Genomic DNA, 21,210 nt, shown 5'->3' on the forward strand with positions numbered 1-21,210 from the left:
AAAACAAGTTTAATCAAACGTAACTCGGTTATTTGAAAAAATTTAAAAAAAGTGTAAAAGTAAAACGTTTTAGGGAATTTCATTCTCTACAAGATTTCATTAGGGTGCTTTTGCCCTAAAGGGTCTCATCAGGGAGATATTCCTTAAAAACTATAAAAAAACTCAAAAAAGTGTTTTTAAAGACCCTAAACAAGTTACTGTAAAACTCGGTTATTTGTAAAAATATAAAAAAAAATGTAAAAGAGGAAAGTTGTAGGGAATTTTATTCTCTACAAGATTTCATTAGGGTGCTTTTGCCCTAAAGGGCCTCCTCAGGGAGTTATTCTCTAAAAATTGTGTCAAAGCTCAAAAAAGTTTGTTAAAAAAGACCTTAAACAAGTTCAACCAAGCGTAACTCGGTTATTTGGAAATATATCAAAAAAGTGAAAAAGGGTAAAATTGTAGGTAATTTTACGCTTTACAATATTGCATTAGTGTACTTTTGCCCTAAAGGGCCTCCTCAAGGAAATATTCTCTAAATTGTTCCATGGAACGTGCAAACTAATGCGGCCACTAGCTAACTAATTGCAAATGAAAATTAGCGAGTTCCAAATTGAAACATATTTTTAAAATCACCCTGTATAGCGCAGAAACGGGGGCAGCTGTGAAAAATACGACTGCTCCATGTTTTTTTCTTCCAAAAATCCAGCTACTTTTGGAGTAAAACCCTTGAATATTGAGACACCCTGTATATGTTAGTTTCATTTGAACCTGAATAATTATTTGATTGGCATGGTATGGAGTTTTACAGAGTTTGATCTCCTTTTTGACTAATTTGGGGTCAGGGAATCTATTCCAACTGTCAGTTTGACGTTAATTGTCACTGAATTTGAGAAAATCCAATATGGCGACCCAAAATTGAAAACCAATTTTATACTCATTTTCAAGTAATTTTGGTCAGATAATTCAAATTCTTGCACTGTTATGTAGTGGACAGTAGTGTTATTGTAGTAAAACCACAAATATTCTAGGTTCTGGCCTCGAATTTAAATTTTCTATGCCTTTTTCAATATAGTCTACTGGAAGAAAGAAAGAAAGCATTTTCAATGTATTTTGATGCTTTATGTTCTTTTTTTTTACAAATAACCCAAATTTGTGTGTTTGTAGGGATGCCACGGCAAAATCGGATATAGCAAAAGAAATCAACGAACATCGACCTAAAAACTGTACATTCCAACGAGAAAAACAAATCAAAAGACCGGTTAGAACGAAACGAAACCACGAAAAATCGGTTTGCGTTACCAACAACCTCCCAAGATCCACGTCGATGCAAATATTTTGCACAAAACCGCCCCAAGATGAGAAAAAGTTCAATTCGCTACTAAGCAATCAAAAAGCAAAAAATCAAATTGCACGAAAAACCGAAAACTTGGCTGTGCTAATCAACAACGGTTCCAGAGACATGTTACAATCAAAATTCACAAAATCAAAAATGTTCGAAGTGGGTTCCAGCAGTTCCATGGACAGCGACATGACCGAAAATGGGAATCTGTTAAATACAGGGTGTTTACTTATTAATAGTGCTGCTAATGATAGCATAAGGAAAGTGAGGAGCAGTCCTTGTATAGCTGACCAAGTGCCGGAATTAGGAAATTGCTCCGGTGCGGAATCATTGCCGAATTTGAGCCCCAAGTTAAAACCCAAAAGGTCGGGGTACTGTCCTAGTGATAGTGGTTCTTCCACCACCACCGAGCAAAGCGGTTGGATTTCCTCCAGGTAAGAGTTTTTGGTTTGATTGATTGAGAACAACTTATTTCGAACCTGGTGCGGGTTGTAGAAACGGGACGACTACATTTTGTGGCACGAGACGGAGTCTTCTGACTGTCTTTTACCGTCTGCTGTATTTATACCAAATTCAGTGACGAAATCTATCGTTTGTTGCTTGATTTCCTATTCCTGCATAACAGTAGCGGTGATTTGTCAACGCTAAAAATTAGTATGATGCACTACGTGCATTCTGCTGTAACCTTATTAGTGTAGTCTTCAAGACGTTACTCATTTCGAAATATCTCCTTTCAGCGACCAGATACAGTAAAAGCGTAAAGAAGCTTTTTTGTAGAAGAGACAATGTTCTACAAGACGATTTTTTAAACAAAATTCTAGCTCTACCAATAAGGGTGATATGGGTGGTTGAAGTTGTACGTGCATACCACAGACAAATTTCACACACATATGGTTTTGGAAGTTCAAGGAGGTTCAACCACTCAAATTAATCCTCTTAACGCTTAAATCGTAACTTTTACTGTTTCTGAATTATTTAGCAAAAACTGGTTTGGTGCAACAAATTTTCAAATTGGTTGAAAATGTGGTTTGAAATTTGAACACCCAAAAACTCTATCTGAAAAATTGCGTACAGGGTGGCCAAAAAACCTACATCACTACAATTTTTATGCATCCCCTGTATAGTAGCGGCACTGACGGACTGTAAAACTTCCAGGAATGAGTTTAGCAGTTCTTTGCGAATAATTTTGCTCTTTTTCAAATTTTTCGTAACTCCCACCCTTTCTGAATTATTTAGCAAAAACTGATTTGATGCAACCAATTTTAAAATCAGTTGAAAATGTTATTTGAACTTTGAGCACCCTGTAACACGGTTATTTTTGGGAATTCAGGTAGATTGAACCACTCAAATTAACCATCTTGAGCTCTTCTTTCCAGTGGTGTAAAGTAAAAAATTCTATCTTAAAAATTACGTACAGGGTGACAAAAATTATGAACCACCATAATTTTCTTGCACACCCTGTATACTGGAAGCAAAAACGATCCTGAAAACTTCAATGTTGAATTAAGGAGTTGATTAGGAACATTTTTGGTCTCTCGCAATTTTTTTGTAACTTTCGAAGTTTTTAAGTTATTTTGTAAAAACTGGTTTGGTGCAACAAATTTTCAAATCGGTTGAAAATGTGGTTTGAAATTTGAACACCCGGTAACTCGGTTCGTTTTGGGAGTTCAGGGAGGTTGAACCACTCAAATTAACCGTCTTGAGCTCCTCTTTCCAGTGGTGTTGAGCAAAAAATTCTATCTGAAAAATTGCGTGCAGGGTTACCAAAAACAGTCGATCACCATAATTTTCATACACACCCTGTATACTGGAAGCAAAAACTGTCCTGAAAACTTACGGTGTTGAATTAAGGAGTTGATTAGGAACATTTTTGGTCTCTTGTAAATTTTTCGTAACTTTCACCGTTTTTGAGTTATTTAGCAAAAACTGGTTTGATGCGACAAATTTTCAAATCAGTTAAAATTGTGGTTTAAAATTTGTGCACCCTGTAACTCGGTTATTTTTGGGAGTTCAGATAGGTTGAACCACTCAAATTAACCGTCTTGAGTTACTCTTTCCAGTGGTGTTGAGCAAAAAATTCTATCTGAAAAATTGCGTGCAGGGTTACCAAAAACAGTCGATCACCATAATTTTCATACACACCCTGTATACTGGAAGCAAAAACTGTCTTGCAAACTTACGGTGTTGGGTCAAGAAGTTGATTAGAAACATTTTTGGTCTCTTGTAAATTTTTCGTAACTTTCACCGTTTTTGAGTTATTTAGCAAAAACTGGTTTGATGCGACAAATTTTCAAATCAGTTAAAATTGTGGTTTAAAATTTGTGCACCCTGTATAACGGTTATTTTTGGGGGTTCAAGGAGGTTGAACCACTCAAATTAACCGTCTTGAACTCCTTTTTCCAATGATGTTGAGCAAAAAATTCTATCTGAAAAATTGCGTGCAGGGTTACCAAAAACAGTCGATCACCATAATTTTCATACACACCCTGTATACTGGAAGCAAAAACGGTCCTGAAAACTTACGGTGTTGAATTAAAGAGTTGATTAGGAACATTTTTGGTCTCTCGAAATTTTTTTGTAACTCTCGCTGTTTTTGAGTTATTTAGTAAAAACTGGTTTGATGCAACAAATTTTCAATTCAGTAGAAATTGTGATTTGAAATTTGAACACCCTGTAACTCGGTTATTTTTGAGAGTACAGAGAGGTTGAACCACTCAAATTAACGGTCTTGAGATAGTTTTTCTAATGAGGTAAAGCAAAAAACTCTATCTTAAAAATTGCGTACAGGGTGGTCAAAAAACCTACATTACTACAATTTTTATGCATCCCCTATATAGTAGCGGCACTGACGGACTGTAAAACTTCCAGGAATCAGTTTAGCAGTTCTTTTCGAATAATTTTGCTCTTTTTCAAATTTTTCGTAACTTTCACACTTTCTGAATTATTTAGCAAAAACTGATTTGATGCAACCAATTTTAAAATCAGTTGCAAATGTGGTTTGAACTTTGAGCACCCTGTAACACGGTTATTTTTGGGAATTCAGGTAGGTTGAACCACTCAAATTAACCATCTTGAGCTCTTCTTTCCAGTGGTGTAAAGAAAAAAATTCTACCTTAAAAATTACGTACAGGGTGACAAAAATTATGAACCACCATAATTTTCTTGCACACCCTGTATACTGGAAGCAAAAACGGTCCTGAAAACTTACAGTGTTGAATTAAGAAGTTGATCAGTAACATTTTTGATCTCTTTCAATTTTTTTGTAAATTTCACCGTTTTTTAATTATTCAGGAAAAACTGGTTGCAACAAATATTTAAATCAGTTGAAATTGTGGTCTGAAATTTGAACACGGTTTAAACGACAGTCAGGGACAAAATCGCCTGTAAAACACAGTTGCAGTAAGAAACTGACTGTTTTAAGCACATTTTTGGAATCCTCATTAAATTTCCTATTCAATAACCTGAAAAAACACCACAAAATTTGGTACAGCTGGGGAGAAAAGCTGTGTCAAAGTTTGAACTGCCAGAAACACTGTAATTGTAATTTACCGGTCAAATTTTCTGGGTAGATGATTGATTCCATTATTCAAATTTCAGGAGCAGTTCCTTAGATTCTAGTACCGAGTTAACAAATCCTGCCATAAGTGCTATAGACCTGAAACTAGATAAGATTCAAAGAGAGATTTTACGCTTGTCTGCTGAAAGCAAAAAAATTAGTGATATTAGTAAGGAATCTAAGAAACATATTTTTAAACCTAACGTAGCTGACTTAGAGTGTAATAGCGAAAAGATCAACGGCGAATTGGCCGTGAAGAATGTAAATGGAAGTAATGTTACACTTAATAACCACCAGACAGGTAAACTCTTCTAAAATAGTGTTCAATGCATTAATTCATCACTTTTTAGGCTGTGACCACAATGACACTACACCAACTCAAGAATCAATCATGGATGATATATTAGCTTTACCTCCACCAAAGCAGTTTAGGGACTTAGCGTCACCTACCAGTTCCGTTACCACAAATGGTTTTTTTCTACTTTCTACTTTCTACAAATGGGTTCATTTTACTATATTTACAGACGATGAAGAAGAGGAAGAAGAAATAAACGCTGTAGACAACTTGCTGTATCACATCATTGATCTGCCGCAAACCACCAGTAAAATGGAGGAGGAGAAACCACCAAATCAATGTAATAACAGTTACAGCAAAAGTGAGGAAGGAAGTTCTGAAGGTACAATTTTATTAAAAAAACCTTAATTAAAACTAACTCATTGAACTGTATAGAGTTTACGAAACCAAACTCAGAGTCTCTTAAAGCTTTCCTGAAAGCCAAACAGGAATTTAAAAGTCAATTAGCGTTTCAAGGGATTTTGTACTCGGATTTGAACTCGTTCGCCTCACAAGTTCCCTACTTCCATATAGCCGATGAATTTCGGATATTTTCACCAGGTGAGACCATAATAATCAAATCATCCATTACCTATCCGTGAGTAATGAGTCATTACTGGTACAGTCCACCCGCGCAGAACACCAATATAATATAGCAAAAATCAAAGTAAAATAGTGTGACGTAATAATGCCAAAAAGAAACCCAAATGTTTTGAATGTAACTTTTGCTTCTTCATTTGTCAAATATTTACCTTTCTGTCACGACGTACTTTTTTTATTCTTCTGGTCATTTTTTTAACGTTTTTATTCTTCTGGTCATTTTTTTAACGTTTTTTTTTTTAGTTTTTAGTATTATTTAGAGATCTCTGACTTTTTCAAAATGATTCTAGAGGCCTCTGACCATTTTTAGAAGGTTTTCAATAGTACTTAGATATCTTTAGCATTTCCAAAGAGACCTTAGAGACATCTAGCAGTTTTAAAAAATTTCTGGAAGGTTTAGGAGGGTATCTGTAGAGACGTCTGCCAATATTTTGATCGTTATTAGACTAACTTGGTGATCTCTGATATTTTCAAAGTAATTCTATAGGCCTCTAGCAATTTTTAGAAGATTTTCAGTAGTATTTAGAGAACACAGTCATTTCCAAAATAATTCTAAAGGAACAGGAAAGTTTTTCAGTATAATTTATAGATCTGCAGCAATTTTTCAACTTGATACCAGAAATTTTGAAAGGTTTTCAGCATAATTTAGAGACTTCTGGAATTTTCAAAATAACTCTAGAGACCTCTGGCTACTTTTCGAAGATTTTCAGTGATATTTATAGAGATCTTCAGCATTTTAAAAATTATTTTAGAAACATCTGGGAACTTTTAGAAGATCCCTAGTAGTATTAAAAAGTAAAGGTGTCTAGAATTGTCAAAATGATTTTAGGTCACTTTGACAAGTTTCTCAGTATACCTGTCAAAATAATTAAGTTATGGGCTGTCAAAGTGGCAGTAGTACAAATCGTGATGTTCTAGTGCATCCGGGCAAATTTCGTGCAATAACTCGGTCAGGTTACATTTTTCGTACAAACATGTCATATGGCAGTTTGTAGAGGGCTCTGTGTGCTACAATCTGTCAAAAAAGCAACTTGTTACTTGTCAAACGAACCGAGTTATGGGATGTCAAAGTGGCAGTAGTAGAAATCGTGATGTTCTAGTGCATCCGGGCAAATTTCGTACAATAACTCGGTCAGGTTACATTTTTCGTACAAACATGTCATATGGCAGTTTGTAGAGGGCTCTGTGTGCTACAATCTGTCAAAAAAGCAACTTGTTACTTGTCAAACGAACCGAGTTATAAGCTGTCAAAGTGGCAGTAGTAGAAATCGTGATGTTCTAGTGCATCCGCGCAAATTTCGTACAATAACTCGGTCAGGTTACATTTTTCGTACACACATGTCATATGGCAGTTTGTAGAGGGCTCTGTGTGCTACAATCTGCCAAAAATATCAACTCGTTACCTGTCAAACGAACCGAGTTATGGGCTGTCAAAGTGGCAGTAGTACAAATCGTGATGTTCTAGTGCATCCGGGCAAATTTCGTGCAATAACTCGGTCAGGTTACATTTTTCGTACAAACATGTCATATGGCAGTTTGTAGAGGACTCTGTGTGCTACTATCTGTCAAAAAAATCAACTCGTTAGCTGTCAAACGAACCGAGTTATAGGCTGTCAAAGTGGCAGTAGTAGAAATCGTGATGTTCTAGTGCATCCGGGCAAATTTCGTACAATAACTCGGTCAGGTTACATTTTTCGTACACACATGTCATATGGCAGTTTGTAGAGGGCTCTGTGTGCTACAATCTGCCAAAAATATCAACTCGTTACCTGTCAAACGAACCGAGTTAGGGGCTGTCAAAGTGGCAGTAGTACAAATCGTGATGTTCTAGTGCATCCGGGCAAATTTCGTGCAATAACTCGGTCAGGTTAGATTTTTCGTACACACATGTCATATGGCAGTTTGTAGAGGATTCTGTGTGCTACAATCTGTCAAAAAAATCAACTCGTTACCTGTCAAACGAACCGAGTTATGGGCTGTCAAAGTGGCAGTAGTACAAATTGTGATGTTCTAGTGCATCCGGGCAAATTTCGTGCAATAACTCGGTCAGGTTAGATTTTTCGTACACACATGTCATATGGCAGTTTGTAGAGGATTCTGTGTGCTACAATCTGTCAAAAAAATCAACTCGTTACCTGTCAAAGGAACCGAGTTATGGGCTGTCAAAGTGGCAGTAGTACAAATCGTGATGTTCTAGTGCATTTGGGCAAATTTCGTGCAATAACTCGGTCAGCTTACATTTTTCCTACACACATGTCATATGGCAGTTTGTAGAAGACTCTGTGTGCTACAATCTGTCAAAAAAAATCAACTCGTTACCTGTCAAACGAACCGAGTTATGGGCTGTCAAATTGGCAGTAGTACAAATCGTGATGTTCTAGTGCATCCGGGCAAATTTCGTGCAATAACTCGGTCAGGTTACATTTTTCGTACAAACATGTCATATGGCAGTTTGTAGAGGACTCTGTGTGCTACTATCTGTCAAAAAAATCAACTCGTTAGCTGTCAAACGAACCGAGTTATAGGCTGTCAAAGTGGCAGTAGTAGAAATCGTGATGTTCTAGTGCATCCGGGCAAATTTCGTACAATAACTCGGTCAGGTTAGATTTTTCGTACACACATGTCATATGGCAGTTTGTAGAGGATTCTGTGTGCTACAATCTGTCAAAAAAATCAACTCGTTACCTGTCAAACGAACCGAGTTATGGGCTGTCAAAGTGGCAGTAGTACAAATCGTGATGTTCTAGTGCATCCGGGCAAATTTCGTGCAATAACTCGGTCAGGTTAGATTTTTCGTACACACATGTCATATGGCAGTTTGTAGAGGATTCTGTGTGCTACAATCTGTCAAAAAAATCAACTCGTTACCTGTCAAACGAACCGAGTTATGGGCTGTCAAAGTGGCAGTAGTACAAATCGTGATGTTCTAGTGCATCCGGGCAAATTTCGTGCAATAACTCGGTCAGGTTACATTTTTCGTACAAACATGTCATATGGCAGTTTGTATAGGATTCTGTGTGTCACAAAAAATCAACTCGTTACCTGTCAAACGAACCGAGTTATGGGCTGTCAAAGTGGCAGTAGTACAAATCGTGATGTTCTAGTGCATCCGGGCAAATTTCGTGCATTAACTCGGTCAGGTTACATTTTTTACACACACATGTCATATGGCAGTTTGTAGAGAACTCTGTGTGCTACTATCTGTCAAAAAAATCAACTCGTTACCTGTCAAACAAACCGAGTTATGGGCTATCAAAGTGACAGGAGTGGAAATCTCAACCTGCCAGTGCAAGTCGTATATTCGTCTCGTTTGACATTTTTCGCAGAAACACGTTATCTGATAATTAACCTATCAACCCAAGTTGGGACATTTTTAGTAACACTATATTTTACGAACATTTTATTGGCTATCCATTGACGTATAAAACTACTACTAAAAATAGTGCAATTAGGCTAGTTTTTGAGGATTAAACAAAAAAAAAATTGGTCAACGTTGTCGCCCTCTAGCGGCCAAACGGTACCACTAACCACCCGACTTTTATATGTCAATAGAACGCTCATTTTATCGGCTGTCCATCGACATATAAAAGTATATACCAAGGGTTACAAATACGCGTGTTTTTTACGATTTAGTGACAGGGTGCACCAGAAACACTTTTTGACTGGTTAAGGGCTGATTTGACCCTGGAAAATTAGGAAAATGTGTTCCTGTTTCAGTTCTTACATTTAATTCAGTGCCTTAACCTAAAAACTGTCAAATTTGATCCCATGGAGGTACAAAACAACGAAAAAAACTTGAAAAGTAACAAAATCAGTGTGACTCAATTTACTTTGATTTTTACTATAGGTAACTTTTGTTGTAAATACTTACTACAGTTGTAGAAAAAGTATAGTAGGTACTCTACATGTATGTATAATGGCTATTACTCACGGCACTCGCCTTCGGCTCGTGAGTAATAAATATCATTACATGCTCCTTGAATCAATAAAACGTAATTTTAGAGGGGATGCATTTGGTGATATGTGTTCATGGTTTGGATGGGAATTCCGCTGATTTAAGACTGGTTAAAACCTATCTGGAAATGGGTCTTCCAGGGGCCTATCTTGATTTCTTGATGTCCGAACGGAATCAGGGAGATACTTTTAGTGACTTTGATACTATGACTGATCGGTGAGTTTCTAACTCTACCCACCACATATTCTTACCAACGAGTTTTACAAATTGTTGCAGATTAGTTAGTGAGATTCTTCATTATTTAGATACTAGCAGCATTAGACCGACTCGCATCAGTTTTGTCGGACATTCCTTAGGCAATATAATCATTAGGTCGGCGTTAACCAGACCGCAATTGAAGTTTATCCTACCAAGACTGCATACTTTTTTATCACTTTCCGGACCACATTTAGGAACTTTGTATAACAGTAGTGGATTAGTTAATATGGGTTTGTATTCTCTCGTGTATCTGCCAGAGAGCCATTCAGAGTTAAATGTACAAACTTCACCAGGACTACAGACTACACCCTGTAGATGATTTTTCTAAATTGTGGAATATACATAAGACTAGATTTTAATAGATATATAAGGTTTCTTAATTTCTTATAATAAGTTTTTGTTCAAATTTTTTCTGGAATTTATTTATCCTTCAGATCACTTAGCCAATATACCATCCAAATTTGAAATTGTTATACCAAAAGTGTTACAGAAGTTCCAAAAGAAAATTGTCCAAAACCAACCACTCTGTTAATTCGTAAAATACTCTAATACCTGGCAAAGTACGTACATTTAACTCTGAATCACTCTGTATATTTGTATAATATTTTGCTTGAAAAGGTATGTGGTTCATGCAAAAATGGAAGAAATCCGGATCGCTCCTGCAACTTTGCCTCAAAGACTCCTCGGACCCGAAGAAGACATTTTTGTACAATCTCAGCCAAAAAAGCAATCTGCACCATTTTAAAAATATTCTGCTATGTGGTTCTGGACAAGACAGGTACGCTAGTTCGTTCGGTTCAGAAAGTGATTCTGAACATTTTGGTCTCTTGCAAAATTTCTGTAACTCTAACTGTTTCCGAGATAATCGACTTTTATAATTTTTTTTTTCCACTATTTTTGAGATTTCAGCAACTGTAAAAAACTTTAAATATTCGTCTTGAACTGCCATTTCACCTCGTGTTAACCGCAACATGATTGAACGTATACAGGGTGTTAAAAAAAAACCAAAAGAAAAACAGTGAAATTTGAAACTAACGCTCTGCCAGTTGTGACCGCCTTCATCTGGTTTTAAGTGGGTAATGAATCTAATCCATTGGGTGCAGAATGTTATTCTAACCAGTTTTGGTCTTTTACAAAATTTCCATAACTCTAACCGTTTCCGAAATATTAGGCTTTTTACATATTTTTTTGAAAATTCTGTATCTCCGGCAATTTTGGGATTTGAGCGACGGTAAAAAGCTCAAAATAGTCGTCTTAAACTGCTCTTTCACTTCGTGCTAACGGCAAAACAATTAAACATATACAGGGTATTCAAAAAATAGTTAAATTTGAAACTGACGCCCTGCCAGTTGTGACCGAATTTACCCGGTTCTAAGTGCATGTAAACATAATCCACTAGGTGCAGAAAGTTATTCCAACCATTTTTGGTCTCTTGCAAAATTTCCGTAACTCTAACCGTTTCCGAGATATTCAACAACTCTTTACATTTTTTTTTAAAATTCAATTAAAATAATCAAAATTGTGTATTTCTGCCAATTTTGGGATTTCAGCTACGCTAAAAAGCTCAAAATGTTTGTCTTGAACTGTCATTTCATCTCATGTTAACCTCAGCACGATTAAACTTATACAAAGTGTTCAAAAAACAAAAAGAGAAACAGTGAAATTTGATACTAACGGTCTGCTAGTTGTGACCGCGTTTACCCGGTTCTAAGTGGATGTAAACATAGTCCACTAGGTGCAGAAAGTTATTCTAACCATTTTTGGTCTCCTGCAAATTTTCCGAAACACCAATCGTTTTCAAGATATTAGACTTTACATATTTTTTTGAAAATTGGCCTAAAATTTTGAAAATTCCGTATCTCCGACAATTTTGGGATTTCAGCGACGGTAAAAAGCTCAAAATAGTCGTCTTAAACTACTCTTTCACTTCCTGCTAACGGCAAAACGATTAAACATATACAGGGCATTCAAAAAACAGTTAAATTTGAAACTAACGCCCTGTCAGTTGTGACCGCATTTACCCGGTTCTAAGTGGATGTAAACATAGTCCACTAGGTGCAGAAAGTTATTCTAACCAATTTTGGTCTCTTGTAAAATTTCCGTAACTCTAACCGTTTCCGAGATATTCAACTCTTTACATTTTTTTTTTGAAAATTCAATTAAAATAATCAAAATTGTGTATTTCTGCCAATTTTGGGATTTCAGCTACGCTAAAAAGCTCAAAATGTTTGTCTTGAACTGCCATTTCATCTCGTGTTAACCGCAACACGATTAAACATATACAGGATGTTCAAAAAACAAAAAGAGAAACAGTGAAATTTGATACTAACGCTCTGCCAGTTGTGACCGCGTTTACTTGGTTCTAAGTGGATGTAAACAAACTCCACTGGGTGAAGAAAGTTATTCTAACCAATTTTAGTCTCCTGCAAAATTTCCGTAACTCTAACCGTGTCCGAGATATGAGACTTTTTACATATTTGTTTGAAAATTGTTCTAAAATTTTGAAAAGTCCTTATCTCCGACAATTTTGGGATTTCTAAACATAATCTACCTACTGGGTGCAGAGAGTTATTCTAATCATTTTTGGTATCTTGCAAAGTTTCCGTAACTCTAACCGTTTACGAGATATTCAACTGTTAATTTTGTTTTTTTGGAAAATTTAATTAAAATAATGAAAATTTTGTATTTCTGCCAATTTTGGGATTTCAGCTACGCTAAAAAGCTCAAAATGTTTGTCTTGAAATGCCATTTCATTTCATGTTAACCTCAGCACGATTAAACATATACAAAGTGTTCAAAAAACAAAAAGAGAAACAGTGAAATTTGATACTAACGGTCTGCTAGTTGTGACCGCGTTTACCCGGTTCTAAGTGGATGTAAACATAGTCCACTAGGTGCAGAAAGTTATTCTAACCATTTTTGGTCTCCTGCAAATTTTCCGAAACACTAATCGTTTTCAAGATATTAGACTTTACATATTTTTTTGAAAATTGTCCTAAAATTTTGAAAATTCCGTATCTCCGACAATTTTGGGATTTCAGCGACGGTAAAAAGCTCAAAATAGTCGTCTTAAACTACTCTTTCACTTCTTGCTAACGGCAAAACAATTAAACATATACAGGGTATTCAAAAAAACAGTTAAATTTGAAACTAACGCCCTGCCAGTTGTGACCGAATTTACCCGGTTCTAGGTGCATGTAAACATAGTCCACTAGGTGCAGAAAGTTATTCTAACCATTTTTGGTTTCTTGTAAAATTTCCGTAACTCTAACCGTTTTCGAGATATTCAACTTTTCACTTTTTTTTTTTTGAAAATTCAATTAAAATATTGAAAATTTTGTCTCTCTGCCAATTTTAGGATTTCAGCGAAGGTAAAAAGCTCAAAATGTTTGTCTTGAACTGTCATTTCATCTTGTGTTAACCGCAACACGATTAAACATATACACGGTGTTCAATAAACAAAAAGAGAAACAGTGAAATTGGATACTAACGCTCTGTCAATTACTACAAAATAGTAACATTTTTATCATATTTTTCAGATATGTTCCATTGCATTCGGCGAGGATAGAACTTTGCAAGGACTCCCTAAAAGACACATCGGAACAGGGTACAGTCTACAGGAAAATGGTCCACAACATAATGCAACCAATCATAGCGCAGAAAAATCTGAAACTACTACGTTACGACGTGCATCACGCTCTACCCAACACAGCAAACGCTCTTATTGGTCGAGCTGCTCATATCGCTGTCCTAGATTCGGAGATTTTTATCGAAAAATTCATGGTCGTAGTCGGCATCAAGTATTTCCGATGATTTTACTACCTAATTCTTTTCTATTACATATATTTTAAATAAAAGAAATTTAAATCTGTCTCTTGCTTTATTCGTATATGTATAAAATAGGTATAAGAAGACCTAAATTTGTCCACAACCGACCTAAAGAGTGTCAGGGTGTTTACTCCATATACCATTAACAAAGATTCTTGAGCCAATATGTTCTTCGGCGACCATCTATTTTTCCTTGAATAATAATGAGGAGCAATTCATATTTCGGATTTCTCATTACGTGGGCAAAGTACTCCAGCTTTCTTCTCTTTAGGGTGTTAAGTACCTCTCTTTGTTTACTCATACGCTCTCCATCCACGTTATCGTTAGCATTCTTCAGTCCACATTTCGAAAGCCTCAATCCTCTTGCACATTCAGTGAGGGTCCATGCTTCCATCCTATAGAACAATATGCTAAAGGCATAGCAATGTAATCGACGAGTTCTTAAGGGAATTCTTAGTATTCTGTTGCATGTTTTTGAAGGATGCTCGTGCCTGTTCTATTCTGCTTTTGATTTCTTGAGTTAAGTCCCATTTTTCATTCTCTGAGCACCCCAGATACTTGTATTTCTGTACTCTCCCTACTCCATTTATGCTAATATCTGTTAAGTTGGCTATATTAATGTTTTTGCTGACAACCATCCATATTTGGTCTTCTTTATACAGGGTGGTCCAGTTTTAAATGTCAATAATTCACCAATCCATAGCCAATTAAAAAATAAGTTGACATTCATTATGTCATTTTCCTGAAAAGTGCTTCCTAATACAGTCCTTCAAATTTCTGTTTAAAAAATCGGTTTTTTGTCATAACTGTCAGACCGTTGGAGCAATATTGATCAAATTTGGAACAAGCACTTTATTACACGATATTACGGTCAAAGACCCAAAACTAACCCAACCCAACTTAAAAATTGTCTTGGAAACGGAAAATTCACTTAAGAAGTTTAAAAAATATTATTGTAGCCAGTTTTCATAGTTTCCAGACAAACTAAAAGACTTTAGTTTTGAAAATTGAATTAGAAAAGATCAAAATTTCAGAAGCTTAAAAATTGTGTTTGTAACCAGTTTTCATGCAAATCGAGAGACTTTAATACTAAAAATTGACTTGTAGACATAAAAACTACTTTTTCAAGAATTTGTTACAACAAATTCATACATTTAAACCTTAAAAATTGACTTGAACCCCAAAATGTGACTGAACTAATGAAAAGTGACTTCAGAAGCTTAAAATTTGCATTTGAAGTAAGTTTTCATAATTTGAACACAAATTTCAATATTTTAGTCTTGAAAATAGTCTTAGATGCAGGACATTGACATTAGATTCATGAAAATTGTCTTGAAAACTAACTTTTCGCGCTTTTTACTTTGCTTTTCATTTTCTTCGAATTCTGGACTATTTTTAGTGCTTCAAAACTGCTTTCAGCTTGGAAAATCGAGTTTCAAGACAATCTTCACCAAGTTATTGACATAGCAAACTTAAAAAAACAATTTTTACATTCTTCATAGACTTAAAATAGCATTCCAAGCTTTGTCACTATTAAATCGACTTCTAGACACCTCAGTGCTAAAAATTCGGGTATTTCTTAATAAACTAGACTGTTTTTAGTGTTTTAAGGCTGTTTCCAGTGCCTCAAATCGAGTTTCAAGACTATCTTAACAAAGTTTTTGACTTATCAGGCCTAAAAGCCAGTTTGTCCACTGACCATAGTCTTGAAAATGTTATTTCAAGCTTCTTCACTATTAAATTGATGACTTCTACACTCATAGGTGCAAGAAATTGTAGCACCTCTAAGAAATTCAGACTGTTTTTAGTGCTTTTTAAGACTGAAAAATCGAATTTAAGACTATTTCCAAAAGTCAAGTTTCTTCAGTAATAAAAGTAAAAAATTTTGGTACCAAATGCTACAATAATACGTCCTGAGAACTAATTTTTAGAAATAAAATAGTCCAAAAAATTTAATTTACTTCTAGACTTGTTGCCCAGTCCAGAAAATTGAGTTGTACACCAATTAAAGTCTTGAAAATATACTTTTGGACTCTCTTTAGTCCTAGTAAAGTCAGTTCTAGCATTAAAAGTCAACTTTTATATTATTTTTAGTAGTAAAAAATGAGTTTCATGCACAATACAATCTTTGTCTTGATTTCCGGACTTTTTTTAGTTCTTGAATGCCAGTTTCAGACACTCAACCAGGATGGCAGTCTGAGAAAGCGAATCATAAGACCATTCCTAGTAGTAAAAAAGTTTTTAGACTATTCAGTACAAATTTGGACTTTCACAAGTCTTGGATGTTCAGTTTTAAACTATAAAACGATTTTTTAAATTGAAATTTGGAGGACTGTATCTTCCTTAGGAAACGTTTTTCAGAAAAATGACACAATACAAGTCAACTTATTTTTTGATTGGCTATCAAATGGTGAATTATTGACACTTAAAACTGGACCACCCTGTATTTAATGTATGGTCTGTTACCGCTGCCAAGAGTGCACCTGCAAATCATCTTTATCTGTTGCTAGCAAGACCGTGTCGTCCGCATATCTTAGATTGTTGGTGACTATTCCACAATTATACCCTGTAACTCGGTTATTTTTGGGGAGTTCAGAAAGGTTGAACCACTCAAAGCACAAATAAAAGAGTTACAACCATTCAAAATTTGAAAAAATTCCATTTTTTGCAAAAAGTGCAATTTTGGCAGGCAAAGGGCATAATATTTTTGTTCCTTTAAAAAAACACACCTTTTAGAATTCGATAGTTTATTTTATCGCAAATTATGATACACTTAGAACAATAATAAAAACGCTGGTAGGTGTGACGATACGTTCCTACAAAAATGTAAAACACAAACAAAAAAATAAAAATCTTAAGTCTACTGTAACATTGGGAAGGTAACGGGATTAGCACGATGGGCTACATGGAATATCAAAAACAAAACACATTCACGTGAGTATTTTTTAAAGTGTCAACTGGCAGAAAATGCCTTAGTCATCTGTTAGCTGAAAACTTGGAGTAGTACCTCTGGTTGCGACTGTGCAAACCATTGGACACTGGTTCAGTCAAGCTAGGACCAGGATCCTAGAAAAAACCAACTTAACCAGCGCAAAACTAAAAAAATAGTCCAAATAACCTACATCAGATGCCTCTTCAGAAGTATTATCATTTGAGTTAGTAATGAGAAGCAGTTTATTCTCTTCGGCCTCAATATCGATAATACCGCCCTTATTTTTTTGGTAATTAAACAATTGTTGCATTTTTTGTTGCAACAACCTTAAATCCTGAGTAACCTCAAACTTTTGAGCGTTTTCCAGTTCTTTGGGTGGCGCAGCGGTTTTGAGCTCGTCAACATCACAGAAAATTGCTTCTCTACATACTGGGCAAGTGGCCTTTAAAAACCACTGTCTAGTTACAACCGTAATTTACGGAAACTGTCAAAAATCACCTGAAATCCTTTGGTACTTCGTTTCCATGCGGGCAGTTTGTCTTGTTCCTCCTTGAAATGTTTGGCGGTGATGATCACGTGCTTGGCGAGACAGTAATTGTGGAAATAGTGAAAACATTGAGTTTTTGTAAAGCTGTCACCTTCGCAAAACCCGTACAGACACACCGCGCATTGACACGTCGGCAAATTGCTTTGGGTCAGATTTTCTCGGATTAACTGCAATTTGTTTTGATTTTTTTGATTAAAAGGGTTATTATTGATATAACGAGTGCTTTATAAAAATTGTAAAAAACTCACGGACTGATGCCTGAGATTATTTGGAAGTTCCTGAAATTTTACCGCCACCAGTTATTTCAGGAAAAGTAAAATTCAGTGTGACAAGAAAATTTACCAATTTCACCAGTAAATACCAATTTGACTATTAAATTTATGGGTCTAATTGAAATTTGCTTGAAAGATATCCTTTTCTTGGCATAGCTGTTATTAATTTGTTTAAAATCATTTTCGGTCAATATTCTCAAAATAAATCCTGATTAAAAGGCTGATTTCATTTATTATTAGAGATTTTGGTTTATCAATAATAAAATAAATGAAGTAAAACTTTTCTGACAAAGTGATTCTTGTACCAAATGAATTCCAATCTTATAATTTTTTGTTGAACTAGTAGACTTTTCTGAAAAAGTAGCATTTTCAGCTTTTTGTCACTTCTCTAGGCAAATTTGTACAGTTTTGACATTAGTGACAGATATCACGTGGTTTTTGGAGGATTAATTAGATAGTCAATCATGTGACCACTGTCAAAACAACTGTCATAAATCTCAAAACACGTCTCATATCGAATACTGCAAGAAAACTTTTCTAATTCTAAAACCTGGTTTTTGGAACTTCTGAACACAGTTTTGACAGTCAGGGTCTGTAAAACTCACTTGGAGTAGGAAAATGACTGTGTTAAGCACATTTTTGGAATCCTCATTAAATTTACTATCCACTAACTTAAAAAACACTACAAAGTTTGGTACAGTGAGGGAAAAAAGCGGTATCAAAGTTTGAACTGCCAGAATGACAGTTTGAAAGGAAAGTCACGAACAAAATAGCCTGTAAAACACACTTGGAGTCAGAAAATGACTGTTTTAAGCACATTTTTGGAATCCTCATTAAATTTTCTATCCAATAACTTGAAAAACACTACCAAATTTGGTACATTGAAGGAGAAAAGCGGTGTCAAAGTTTGAACTGAACTGACAGAAACACAGTTTGAAAGGACAGTCAGAGACAAATAAGCCTGTAAAACCCACTTGGAGTGAGAAATTGACTGTTTTAAGCACATTTTTGGAATCCTTATTAAATTTCCTATCCAATAACCTAAAAAACACTGCAAAATTTGATGCAGTCAGGGAGAAAAGCGGTGTTAAAGTGTAAACTGACAGAAACACAGTTTGAAAGGTCAGTCAGAGGCAAAAATGTCTGTAAAACCCACTTGGAGTAAGAAAATGACTGCTTTAAGCACATTTTTGGAATCCTCATTAAACTTCCTATCCAATAGCCTGAAAACACTAGAAAGTCTGGTTTATTCAGGGAGAAAAGCAGTGTCAAAGTTTGAACTGCCAGAAAGACAGTTTGAAAAGACAGTCAGAGACAAAATCGCCTGTAAAACCCACTGACAGTGAGGAAATTACTGTTTTAAGCATATTTTTTAAATCCTCATTAAATTTCCTATCCAATAACCTGAAAAAACTTTACAAATTTGGTATAGTAAGGGAGAAAAGAGGTGTCAAAGTTTGAACTGACAGAAACCCAGATTGAAAGGACAATCAGAGACAAACTTGACTGTAAAATTCACTTGGAGTAATAAAATGACTGTTTTAAGCACATTTTTGGAAAATTTCCTATCCAATAACCAGAAAAAAACACTACAAATTTTCGTACAGTCAGGGAGAAAGTCAAAATTTGAGCTGCCAGAAACACAGTAGATATTTGTAAGTTATCATTAATTTACTCCTAATTTACTGCTCAAATTTCTTGGTAAAATAAAATATTCTTTATTAGTAATTTACCCATCACTAAAGTAATGTTACTTTTCACTTAAAAAAAAGCTTTTTAATTTTTCTTGTTTATATTCCTGACAAAATAAGGTTGATCATTGTTTTTTTCATGAAAACTGACAAAATATTAATTATCATTTTGCTCTCAGAAGTCAAAATATAAAGTCTAAAAAACACTCTAAATTTTGAATAAAAGTAACCACAGTTGTCATCAAATAATTCAAATATTTTAGTCTTCATCATCAACCTTGCTATGTTTAACAAATAAAACAACAAATTAATAAATCCATTTTGTTAAAATATCAGAAAACTAATTTTTTTCCATGGAATTTTAATATGTAGAATATAATATATTAGAATAATTTTTTTTAAAAAACACACTCAAACAAAAAAAAAACATTTTATTAGGCTTAACATTTATGCTTTAAAATAACTTTCAAATAAACAATTTTGTATATTAGTATTAATTATATTTTTATTATTTTTGTTTTGTATTCTCACAAAAATTGGGTTTGCATTTATCACCTTTTGCTTGACTGCTATGGAATTATCAAGCTTTGACTGAATACATAGGGGAACATATTCATCTTTGATAGAGTTTTTATTTCAGTATAAAACCGCAAAATAGAAAAATAATAAACAGCTAACTAAATTAAATATGAAATCCTAATTTTTTTATTTAATATTTAATCATTCACATGATTCTTCAAAATTCTCAACATAATTTTTATTTTCAGGTTTTTTGGAAGTTTTCAAACCAACTTCTAGATCTGAAGATCATTCTTTTTCATATTCTAGTTTTAGTGAGGATTCTATTTTTTTGGAACAAGGCACTTAAATAATTTTGCTATTTTAAATCACCAATCTGTTGAATATTAAGAAGATCTGAAGTATGAATTGCCAAAGCTTCTGGATTAGCAAACATCCAAATTATTTAAATTGCACTGTAGTTGTTATCTAAACTAGAATCTATTTGATGTATTACTAAAGAAAACAAAACTGTAGATGTTTATTTAATAAATTGAAGAAAATAACAAGGGATTTACCTGAGTAATCGCCAATTGCACTGACATATGATTAAGAGCACTGGAGGCTACATTTTCATATGACTGTAACATTGCTCACCTAATCTATCACAGTCAAATCACAACTTAGCTTAGATGAACTGTCTATTACATTGGTGCAATATGTCATTAGACCCACTTACCTCTATTAATTCATATATGACAGGTTGTCCTATGTACTCATTGCATTTTTCTTCAATTTCCCTGTATAAATTATCAACAGTAGAGTCATCTAATCCTCTAGGACTCCTCAGTCTTATCACAGGCTTACAGTCAGGATAACCCTCAGGTAACTCTACTTCTAAGGTAACACATACATATTGTTTGTCCACTTCATTGGCTGTAGAAGGAAATATGACTGATTTGACTAGTTCAGCACAACCACTGCAAAATTCAGTTTGAACAAAAGGTCCTCTGTATTAAAAGGTGTTAACTCACTTGTCCTTATAAGTAATTGAAATGTCGTCCATCAAAATTGCTTCTAGGGCTTCCAGCTCTTCCTGTACCCTGGAAATAAGTGAGAAGAGCGTTATGTTGAATGAGTTAAAGGGGCGAAGTGTTCACAAACCTTTCCTGTTGCGACATGGCACCCGCCGAGATACTGACAACTGGGACCGATCAATAAATCAGTAAATTTTGCAAAAATTAAGTCTTTTTTTCTAATTAACTACTAGAAGGACGCTTGTTTAACAAACGTCAAAAACAGCTGTTAAGGGTTAGTGACTTATGACAAATTACCCACTTAAACTTCCAGTTAAGTCACGTGACCGTATTAGAAAATTTGTATTTCTTGTTGCGTGATTCTATTCAATTCGACGTATC

At 34.8% G+C, this 21,210-nt stretch overlaps 2 protein-coding genes across 2 annotated transcripts in view; one reads left to right on the forward strand and one right to left on the reverse strand.

Moving 5' to 3' along the window:
• Window positions 1-13,895, forward strand: part of LOC145726089 (protein FAM135A) — a 63,388-nt gene extending 49,493 nt beyond the window's left edge. Inside the window, exons 10-18 of the mRNA XM_081975033.1 lie at window positions 1,147-1,755; window positions 4,919-5,178; window positions 5,228-5,347; window positions 5,402-5,554; window positions 5,608-5,772; window positions 9,814-9,982; window positions 10,043-10,254; window positions 10,643-10,802; window positions 13,564-13,895. Of these exons, the coding sequence (XP_081831159.1) occupies window positions 1,147-1,755; window positions 4,919-5,178; window positions 5,228-5,347; window positions 5,402-5,554; window positions 5,608-5,772; window positions 9,814-9,982; window positions 10,043-10,254; window positions 10,643-10,802; window positions 13,564-13,837 (2,122 nt within the window). The 3' untranslated portion in view covers window positions 13,838-13,895. The remainder of the gene's footprint in view (window positions 1-1,146; window positions 1,756-4,918; window positions 5,179-5,227; window positions 5,348-5,401; window positions 5,555-5,607; window positions 5,773-9,813; window positions 9,983-10,042; window positions 10,255-10,642; window positions 10,803-13,563) is intronic.
• Window positions 13,896-16,582: 2,687 nt separating this feature from the next.
• On the reverse strand, window positions 16,583-21,113 carry LOC145726134 (E3 ubiquitin-protein ligase RNF25). The gene is made up of 6 exons (XM_081975107.1): window positions 20,957-21,113; window positions 20,827-20,895; window positions 20,532-20,772; window positions 17,283-17,498; window positions 16,975-17,226; window positions 16,583-16,918 (listed from the first exon to the last, which is right to left on the reverse strand). Exons 1-6 carry the CDS (start codon window positions 20,971-20,973, stop codon window positions 16,829-16,831), a joined length of 885 nt encoding a protein of 294 aa, XP_081831233.1. The 5' UTR covers window positions 20,974-21,113; the 3' UTR covers window positions 16,583-16,828.
• Between the last annotated feature and the right edge of the window lie 97 nt (window positions 21,114-21,210).

Source organism: Ips typographus, linkage group LG3 (assembly GCF_016097725.1).
Source record: "Ips typographus isolate SLU linkage group LG3, UJ_Ityp_2.0, whole genome shotgun sequence".
Taxonomy (NCBI): domain Eukaryota; kingdom Metazoa; phylum Arthropoda; class Insecta; order Coleoptera; family Curculionidae; genus Ips; species Ips typographus.

Excerpts from the sequence above, each read along its gene's own strand:
- LOC145726134 (XM_081975107.1), bottom strand. Across the intron at positions 17,227-17,282 it reads GAAGTACCAAAGGATTTCAG|GCCACTTGCCCAGTATGTAG; the intron begins GTGATTTTTGAC and ends TGGTTTTTAAAG. Across the intron at positions 16,919-16,974 it reads CTTCTGAAGAGGCATCTGAT|GATCCTGGTCCTAGCTTGAC; the intron begins GTAGGTTATTTG and ends GGTTTTTTCTAG.